A 10,489-nucleotide genomic window follows, 5' to 3' on the forward strand; every position below is an offset into this window, starting at 1 on the left:
CATTTCACATTATAAATGAAGTCCAAAAATTGGGCTTAAAGGGAGTCCATTAATGCAGCAGGGATGGGAATCCAAACAGCATTATACTTTTGTACATTTTAGTTTTAAAAAACCCATATCTATCTATGTGTTGGTCAATAACTAAATCTTCAAATATTTGTACCTAGGGTATTCAGGTTCCCCATGGAAACGGTGATTACTATGGGTGACTAGATGTCCTGATTTTGGGGGCTTTTTAAAATATGGGGTCCTATTACCCCAACCCGATTTTTCACATTTGCTGTCTGGTCACCCTAATTACTACAGACTATTTTTCTCCCTCTTATGTAGTCTCAGTGCTGCAGCATGACTGTCCATTACAGTAATAGCCAGTGGATTCACTGGCCCTATTCAAAGCACCCTGTATACTGTTGTTCTGAGAGTTTTCAAAGTATTCCTATTCCACCCCCACAGTGGAAGAGCACCAGTGCTACTTCAGGTCTCTTGGAGAAGGCTCACATTGATCTGTCCTTTCTGTGCATGTTACATGACATCTCAGCGATACAAGGAATTCTCTATTAAGAAGTGCCAAGGGTTCTTTAGTGACCAGAATTGGTCAGTGTCAAAAACTGTGTTACAATGTTTAGTATACAATGGGGTAAAGAGTCCTTCTCTCTGAGCTTCTCACAGAGGAGCTGGTTCTGCTATATTATAACTTCAGCTGCAAGTAATTCTCAAACCTCATAGGCTGGAAGCAGTGCTTTCTTGTTTTAAGAAAATATATCACTGTGAAGTCTGAGAACAAAAATGTTGATCACCTGAGTACATGAAGTTGGCAATTCAGCTTGAATAGTCTGTGACAGGACTGGGATCAACCAGGAGAGGGGGAGGGAAGGGGAGGATTGTCCTTTATTTTGTTGCAGTAGAGATGGCTGTCTCAGTGCAGTCTGAGGTTTTGTATTTGTGTGAAAATTCATTAGTCTGAGCATTCACACCACCTTCCCTTTCCATTAACTTACTATTTCCAAAATATTGCTGACAAATATTTACACAAAGGTGAATAAAAATAATTTGCTACTACAGAAACAAATACACGTGGTTTATTACAATACATATTTGTGAACAGCTTTTGGCAATATTTGCCCAGTTCAAATATATTTTGCAGATTATAACAAGGAAGCTTACATCCAAATAAATCTGTTAGTCTTTAAGGTGCAACCAGATTCCTTGTTGTTTTTGTGAATACAGACTAACACGGCTACCCCCTGATACTTTGCAGATTAATGCTTAGAGGTAACCTTCTGCCATTGCTTAAAACATAAAGATGAAACTGAGATAATGTTTCCAATAAAATGTTGGCAGGTAAAAGATTTTGAACTGCTACCACCAAAATAGGTCATAAAGGTGGTCAATAAGCAGTGGGGTGGTGGGGGGGTGTCAATTAAGGTTTCAGAGAAAAGTCAGATATGATTTTCCGAAAGGGAATCAAGCAATCAGTCTTACCTGATTTTGGATAAGTAACAACAAATACATCACTGTCTGATTTCAAAATCCTCCAGTGAATCTATGTATTCATGTGTAACAAGGTCTGGCAGGAAATAAAATCCTTTATGTTTGAACAAAAATTCTTCTGATGGCTCCATTGTTAACTCAGTTTCACTCCTATGTCAAGAATCTGCAGGTTAGAAAACATTATTTTATATCATTTTTATTTTGGTGTTATCTATTCTCAGGACAAAAATTTTAGTACAATATAAACAAAACAGATCTCCTCTTGATAGGAAAATATATATTAACAAAAACAGCAAACTGAATGACAGTGTAGAAATGGCACTTTTAGGGACTGGCATGAAAACAGAATATCTTTTGCAGTTAAAAGTGCTGTGTAATACGTTGTCTTTGAGTTATTTACCTGTACAAGTGTCTGGTATTGTTAGGCACCAAAATTGCTTTAATGAATTTTCTAACTTCACAGAATCCATGTAAATAGGCACTTAAACTCAGAGCTACTCGAGGAGCTCACCACGAAGTCCAGTGCAATCCATGAGCTATGACTTAGTCCTTGTGCACAACCAGAGTAATGAGGCTGCATTCCAATTAATTTTGTGGCTGGTATTCTGTTGGCCCCATCATGTTATTTCTGATTCTTTCTTTCCTATTTCCCTGTTAATATATTTCTCCCAGTCCCTTTTGTCTAGTAACAAGTTCAGCAAAATAGGAGTGAGGGAGAGGAGGTTTATTTCTTCTCAAGAGTTTTCTTTGATAATTTTATTTTTGGCCACTATATTTCATAAAATTCTTAACCTATAAATCAGTGACATCATGCCACATATGTGCCAGTGGAGCACATTGGATACCAGGCTGGCCTTACCATGAGGCGAACTAAGGCGGCCAGACTGGGGTAGGCGGTGGGGGTGCCACTAGGACCCAGAGTGCAGAAAATTCTGTCTGCTGCTGGTGCATATGTATTGTCTCTGCTCTAGATGCACAGAGATGGTGGAGTGCTGTGCTGGAGGAAGGAGGGCACGAGAGACAACAGGCAGGCAGGAGAAAAGGTGAGAGGGAATAACAGAAAGCAGCAGGAGCTGCAGGGAGAGAGAGGAGAAGGAGCCTCTTATGTACCTCTCTAGCACTCCCAGGAGCCTGGACTGATTAACACCAGCTCCTCAGGAAGCTTCCTGTTTCCTGCTGCTTCCCTGAACCCACTTGAGGAGAACTGGGAGTCAGCTGAAATAGTAGGAGCCAGTTGGGCCGTTAAGATACTTATATCTTCCCTCACTCAGGCCCTGCTACCAGCCTGCTTATTTGTCCCCTTCAGTTGAGAGTTGAAAGCCACTATAGCTGTCATCCTGTTTTGCAACTAGGTGCAGTTTCTGCCACACAACATAACCATCTGTGCTCCTGCTCAGGAATTGCTGCCGCCTGGTCCATGGGGTTGCAAATCAGGAGTGATGGGGTCTGTGGTCGAAAACACTCACAATCTGCTTCCTCCTGGCTAATGTGCCAGATTGACCTATTGGACGATTGAGGCACGCTCTTTCACTTTTTTATGTGTGAATACGTGAAAAGGGAGGTAAGCTTTGGGGGTACAGGGCATACCCCTGATCCCAAGGTGATAACCAGAGTGGCCCCTTTCATTTTTTACACTGGCTTCCTCCTTGCTTATTTCCAATGATTTGGCTGCCTATGCACCTGTCACTGGTCTGGGTATGGTTGTGCACCTGTCACTGGTCCATGGGGTTGCAAATCAGGAGGGATGGGGTGTGTGGTCAAAAACACTCACAATCTGCTTCCTCCTGGCTAATGTGCCAAACTGATCTACTGGATGAATGATGCGCGCTCTTTCACTTGTTTGTGTGTGAGTAAGTGTGTGGGTACAGAAGGGTTTCATTGCATCTTCTCTCTTGGCCCCAGCTACTGTTCTCTCTTCTTGTTGCATTGATAGTGGGTGGGTGTGTCTCACCTTTTTTTTTTTTTTAATCATATATGCTAGGGACAGTCTTGTCCTCTTCTCCTCTCCTGATGTTAGGGTAGATGCAGGCAGTGCAAAATGTACTAGAGTCATATAGTATCTCAAATGCACAGCTGCATTTCAATGATCTGAGGTTTGAAGAACAATGTGGAACTAGCTATTCTCCTTTGACTGATTGCTCCTGTGTATTCCACGGTAGGTGTGCGTGCTCGCCACATGCACTGGTGCCGGAAGTTTTTCCCTTAGTGCTCCGTAGTGGGCGAGCACTGCTGTGACCCCTGGAGTGGCGCCTCTATAGCGCGCTATAAAGGGAGCTGCGCACTCCCTCGACCCTCAGTTCCTTCTTGCCGCCAGTGAAAGTAGTTGGAACTTTGTGCTCCAGCCTTGCTGTAGCCCTTCTAGTAGCCTTAGTAATACTCCTCTTCTCCTTAGTTGGATAACTTCTTTAGTTTGTTGCCTGGTGCGGGGCATGCCCCGTGCCCCAGGCTTCAAGTCGTGCGACTCCTGTCGCAGTTCTATGCCAAGAAGCGACCCGCACACTCAGTGTCTTCGCTGCTTGGGCAAGACTCACGTAACTGATCACTGTAAGATCTGTTGGTTGTTGAAGTCTCGAACGAAATTTGAGAGAGATATCTGGCTCCAGACCCTGCTGATGGAATCTGCATTGGCCCCGGCCCCGGCACGCCAATCGGACTTGGCACTGGGTGCCTCATCCTTGGTGCGGAGCAAGGTGCCCTCCACCAGTAGGCACCACTCATCTGCTGAGAAGCAAGGGAAGACTCAGCGACGCCAACAAAAGGACAGAGGTGAGGCCGGACCCAAGCTGGGCAGCCCACAAATCTCCCTGGGACCCAGACCTCCGACTTGCACCGAGCAGAGTAGTCTGGTCCCATCCGCAAGTGCCCCTCCCGCAGTGAGAATGCCATAGACGCTGGAGGATGCACAGGCCACGCGTGACATTCTTTCCCTCTCAGTGCCAGGTGCGCTGCCCGAGACGGGCCCCTGGTCCTGAGGGAAGCCGCCGTTGGGAGCACACCAGCTCTCCCTAGCAAGACACAGCCCGCGCTCCAAGGACCGTGCGTCCCGTTTGCCGAGATCCTCACATAGCTTGCGTCAGTCCTCCACTCCGATCAGACTGGCTGACTCGCCTGTGCGGGAGCCTCGAAGGTCCTCCACTCCCCATCGGGAGTGCAGGCATCGAGACAAGCGGCGTCGACACCCCTCTTTGGATAGGAGCTACAGGAGCAGATCCCGACACCATTGTTATGGACGCTCGGGCTTGAGTGCCCGCTCCGCTAGACATGATAGACGGAGCTCTCCTCGGGCGTTACCAGCACTGAAGCATCGAAGCTACGATCACCAGGACGACTATAAGAGCAGCACTTCAGTCAAGTACCACTCCTCATTGTCGTCAAGGTCCACATCTCAAGGTCAGCTCTGGCATGACCATAGATGCTCCCGTCACTCCTACGGTACCGCTCAGCAGCCTGCACTGTTCGGCACCCAAGCCAGTCAGTGGCAAGGGGCGCTGTGGCAGGGTCAGTGGTGTCAATGGACAACGTGGCCACAATTGTCTGCCCAGGTGAGACCCTGCTCGGTAGCCGGGGCATCCCAGACCTATTTGGTGTCCCCTCTAGACAGAGTCAGAAGTCGACGGGCATCAAACTGGCGGCACCGGGCCTGGACTTGGTCTTGGGAGTTGAACCCGCGGCACAACCTGACGCTCTGGTAGCCGGATCGGCCCCCTCGCCGGCACCGGAGACCATAGCAGCACCTCCATCTGCTGTACAAGGGGACTTAAAAGCTCACCAGGAGCTCCTCAAAAGGGTAGCCTCGAATCTCTAACTCCAGGCTAAGGAGATGGAGGAGCCATTGGACACCCTTTTCAATGTTCTGTCCTCCTTGGCACCAGGCTGTGTGGCCTTACCCCTTCACCAAGGTGTGGCCAACATATCGACTGCCCTGTGGCAGACCCCAGCTTCCTTGGTGCCCATCTCCAAGAAAACAGAAAAAAAGTATTTTGTTCTGGCTAAGGGACATGAGTACTTGTACTCCCACCCGACACCTAACTCCCTGGTGGTGGAGTCAGTCAACCATCGGGAACGCCATGGCCAGCCTGCACCCACCCCCAAGGACAAAGACACTAAGAGACTTGATTCTTTTGGCAGGAAAGTTTATTCTTCTGCGAGCTTTCAACTTCAGGTGGCCAATTACCAAGCCTGTTGCCATGAGCGCCTCACAGTTAATAAAGTTTGTGTTCTGCAACCATTTCTCTGCGTTCCGAGTGCAGTGGTCCCATATAACGTCGGACTAGTGGGTCCTCAGAATGATTTCCAGGAGCTACATGTTGCAGTTCACCTCCCCTCCCCTCCACTACTCCCCGCCCCGGGAGGACCTCTGGGACTAGAAACATGCCGCCCTCCTAAACCAAGAGTGGCGACTTCTCAACCTGGGTGTGGTGGAGAGAGTACCAGCGGAATTTCAGGGCAAGGGATTTTACTCCCAGTACTTCCTGATCCCAAAGGTAAAAGGAGGGCTCCGGCCCATCATCGACCTGCAGAACCTCAACAGGTTTATGGTCCACTACAAGTTCCGCATAGTATTCCTGACCTCCATCATCCCCTCCTTAGACCCAGGGGATTGGTTTGCATCCCTGGACCTCCAGGATACATATTTCCACATCCATATTTTCGAGGGTCACAGGCGCTTCCTCCACTTCTTGGTAGGGAGGAACCATTACCAGTTTCTGGTCCTCTCCTTCAGCTTTTCCACGGCCCCCATGGTTTTTACCAAATGCATGGCAGTGATGGCAGCCCACCTCCGGAGGAACAGGTGCAAATTTTCCCTTACCTGGATGATTGGCTTCTCAAGGGCAGCTCTCAGTCCCAGATGCAGGCCCAGATGCAATTCCTGCTGTCCACATGCGCGGGTCTGGGCCTTATGATGAAAGAGGCCAAGTCCACGTTGGTACTGGCCCAGCACATACACTTCATAGGGGCTCTGCTAGACTCCGTAGAGGCCACGGCCTCTCTTCCCTGGGACAGATGCGAGACATTCACGACCTTCCCCAAGGGTGTGCCTTCAACTCCTGGGTCACATGGCAGCATGCATGTCCGTGGTGTGACATGCCAGACTCAGAATGAGGCCCCTCCAACTCTGGTTGGCCTCCCAGTATTCCCAGTCCAGGGACAGCCTGGACAATGTAGTCACGATGCCACCGAACGTGCTGGTCACGCTGCAATGGTGGTCTGTCCCGAGCAATATTCTAAACAGGATCCCCTTCCAGGACACCTCTCCCTCACTAGACTTGGTGTCGGATGCCTCGGACCTGGGCTGAGGAGCCCATATAGAGGACATTCAAACCCAAGGCAGATGGTAGACCTTGGAATTGTCCCTGCACATAAACGTCAGGGAGCTCAGGGCAGTACGCCTGGCGTGCATAGTGTTCAGTTTGCACCTTCGGGGGAAGGCGGTCAGAGTCCTCACGGACAACACGTCCGCGATGTATTACGTCAACAGGCAGGGGGACACATAAGAACATAACATAAGAACATAAGAGCAGCCTTACCGGGTCAGACCAAAGGTCCATCTAGCCCAGTATCTGTCTAACGACAGTGGCCAATGCCAGGTGCCCCCGAGGGAGTGAACCTAACAGGCAATGATCAAGTGATCTCTCTCCTGCCATCCAGCTCCATCCTCTGACAAACGGAGGCTAGGGACACCATTCCTTACCCATCGTGGCTAATAGCCATTTATGGACTTCACCACCATGAATTTATCCAGTTCTCTTTTAAACGCTGTTATAGTCCTAGCCTTCACAACCTCCTCAGGTAAGGAGTTCCACAAGTTGACTGTGTGTTGTGTGAAGAAGAACTTCCTTTTATTTGTTTTAAACCTGTTGCCTATTAATTTCATTTGGTGACCCCTAGTTCTTTTATTATGGGAATAAGTAAAACTTTTCCTTATCCACTTTCTCCACATCACTCATGATTTTATAGACCTCTATCATATCCCGCCTTAGTCTCCTCTTTTCCAAGCTGAAGAGTCCTAGCCTCTTTAATCTTTCCTCATATGGGACCCTCTCCAAACCCCTAATCATTTTAGTTGCCCTTTTCTGAATTTTTTCTAGTGCCAGTATATCTCTTTTGAGGTGAGGAGACCACATCTGTATGCTGTATTCAAGATGTGGGTGTACCATGGATTTACATAAGGGCAATAATATATTCTCTGTCTTAATCTCTATCCCCTTTTTAATGATTCCTAACATCCTGTTTGCTTTTTTGACTGCCTCTGCGCACCGCGTGGACATCTTCAGAGAACTATCCACGATGAAGCCAAGATCTTTTTCCTGACTCATTGTAGCTAAATTAGCCCCCATCATATTGTACGTATAGTTGGGGTTATTTTTTCCAGTGTGCATTACTTTACATTTATCCACATTAAATTTCATTTGCCATTTTGTTGCCCAATCACTTAGTTTTGTGAGATCTTTTTGAAGTTCTTCACAGTCTGCTTTGGTCTGAACTATCTTCAGCAGTTTAGTATCATCTGCAAACTTTGCCACCTCACTGTTTACCCCTTTCTCCAGATCATTTATGAATAAATTGAATAGGATTGGTCCTAGGACTGACCCTTGGGGAACACCATTAGTTACCCCTTTCCATTCTGAGAATTTACCATTAATTCCTAACCTTTGTCCCTGTCTTTTAACCAGTTCTCAGTCCATGAAAGGACCTTCCCTTTTATTCCATGACAGCTTAATTTACGTAAGAGCCTTTGGTGAGGGACCTTGTCAAAGGCTTTCTGAAAATCTAAGTACACTATGTCCACTGGATCCCCTTTGTCTACATGTTTGTTGACCCCTTCAAAGAACTCTAATAGATTAGTAAAACATGATTTCCCATTACAGAAAACATGTTGACTATTGCTCAACAGTTTATGTTTTTCTATGTGTCTGACAATTTTATTCTTAACTATTGTTTCGACTAATTTGCCTGGTACCGATGTTAGACTTACAGTTAGCGTTACAATAGCTAACTTCCAGTCATTGGGTACCGAAGCCGATTTAAAGCACAGGTTACAAACCTTAGTTAATAGTTCCGCAACTTCATATTTGAGTTCTTTCAAAACTCTTAGGTGAATGCCATCTGGGCCCGGTGACTTGTTAATGTTGAGTTTATCAATTAATTCCAAAACCAGATCTAGTGACACTTCAATCTGTGATAGTTCCTCAGATTTGTCACCTACAAAAGCCAGCTCAGGTTTGGGAATCTCCCTAACATCCTCAGCTGTGAAGACTGAAGCAAAGAATCCATTTAGTTTCTTCGCAATGACTTTATCGTCTTTAAGCATTCCTTTTGTATCTTGATCATCAAGAGGCCCCACTGGTTGTTTAGCAGGCTTCCTGCTTCTGATGTACTTAAAAAACATTTTGTTTTTACCTTTGGAATTTTTGGCTAGCCGTTCTTCAAACTCCTCTTTGGCTTTTCTTATTACACTCTTGCACTTAATTTGGCAGTGTTTATGCTCCTTTCTATTTGCCTCACTAGGATTTGACTTCCACTTTTTAAAAGAAGTCTTTTTATCTGTCACTGCTTCTTTTACATGGTTGTTAAGCCACGGTGCCTCTTTTTTAGTTCTTTTACTGTGTTTCTTAATTTGGGGTATACATTGAAGTTGGGCCTCTATTATGGTGTCTTTAAAAAGCGCCCATGCAGCTTGCAGGGATTTCACTTTAGTCACTGTACCTTTTAACTTCTGTTTAACTAACCTGCTCATTTTTGCACAGTTCTCCCTTTTGAAATTAAATGCCACAGTGTTGGGCTGTTGAGATGTTCTTCCCACCACAGGGATGTTGAATGCTCTTGTATTATGGTCACTATTTCCAAGCGGTCCTGCTATAGTTACCTCTTGGTAACTCCGGCGCTCCACTCAGGATTAAATCTAGAGTTGCCTCTCCCCTTGTGGGTTCCTGTACCAGCTGCTCCACGAAGCAGTCATTTGAAGTATTGATAAATTTTATCTCTGCATTTCATCCTGAAGTGAAATGTTCCCAGTCAATATGGGGATAATTGAAATCCCCCACTATTATTTGGTTCTTAATTTTGATAGCCTTTCTAATTTCCCTTAACATTTCATCATCACTATCACTGTCCTGGTCAGGTGGTCGATAATAGATCCCTAATGTTATGGTCTTAGTAGAGCATGAAATTTCTATCCATAGAGATTGTATGGAACATGTGGATTCACTTAAGATGTTTACTTCATTTGATTCTACATTTTCTTTCACATATAGTGCCACTCCCCCCTTCCCCCTCGCACGGCCTGTTCGGTCCTTCTGATATATTTTGTACCCTGAAATGATTGTGTCCCATTGATTGCTCTCAGTCCACCAGATTTCTGTGATGCCTATTATATCAATATCCTCCTTCATCACAAGGCACTGTAGTTCACCCATCTTATTATTTAGACTTCTACCATTTGTGTACAAGAACTTTAAAAACTTGTCCCTGTTTATTTGTCGGCCCTTTTCTGATGTGTCAGATTCTTTTTTATGTGACTGTTTATCATCTGATCTGGCCCTTACATTATCCTCTTCCATCCTCTGCTCCTGACTATAACCTGGAGGTTATCTATCATTAGACTCTCCCCTAAGAGAAGTCTGTGTCCGATCCACATGCTCTTCTGCAGCAATCGGCTTTCCCCCATCTCCTAGTTTAAAAACTGCTCTACAACCTTTTTAATGTTTAGTGCCAGCAGTCTGGTTCCACTTTGGTTTAGGTGGAGCCCATCTCTCCTGTATAGACTCCCCCCATCCCAAAAGTTTCCCCAGTTCCTAATGTACATAAACCCCTCCTCTCTACACCATCGTTTCATCCACACATTGAGACTTTGAAGCTCTGCCTTCCTACCTGGCCCTGCGTGTGGAACTGGGAGCATTTCTGAGAATACAGCTGTTAAAAAAGCAAATGCGATTTTAGGATGCATTAGGTGAGGTGTTTCCAGCAGGGATAAGGAGGTGTTAGTACCGTTATATAA

The 10,489-nt window shown here is 46.0% G+C and overlaps 1 protein-coding gene across 1 annotated transcript in view; it reads right to left on the reverse strand.

Annotated features, from left to right (window-relative positions):
- LOC115647510 (amine sulfotransferase-like) overlaps positions 1-1,874 on the reverse strand; it is a 31,125-nt gene extending 29,251 nt beyond the window's left edge. Inside the window, 2 exon segments of the mRNA XM_030554236.1 lie at positions 1,483-1,520; positions 1,522-1,874. Coding sequence (XP_030410096.1) covers positions 1,483-1,520; positions 1,522-1,622 — 139 coding nt within the window. The 5' untranslated portion in view covers positions 1,623-1,874.
- Positions 1,875-10,489: the final 8,615 nt, after the last annotated feature.

This window comes from Gopherus evgoodei, chromosome 3, assembly GCF_007399415.2.
Source record: "Gopherus evgoodei ecotype Sinaloan lineage chromosome 3, rGopEvg1_v1.p, whole genome shotgun sequence".
Taxonomy (NCBI): Eukaryota; Metazoa; Chordata; order Testudines; family Testudinidae; genus Gopherus; species Gopherus evgoodei.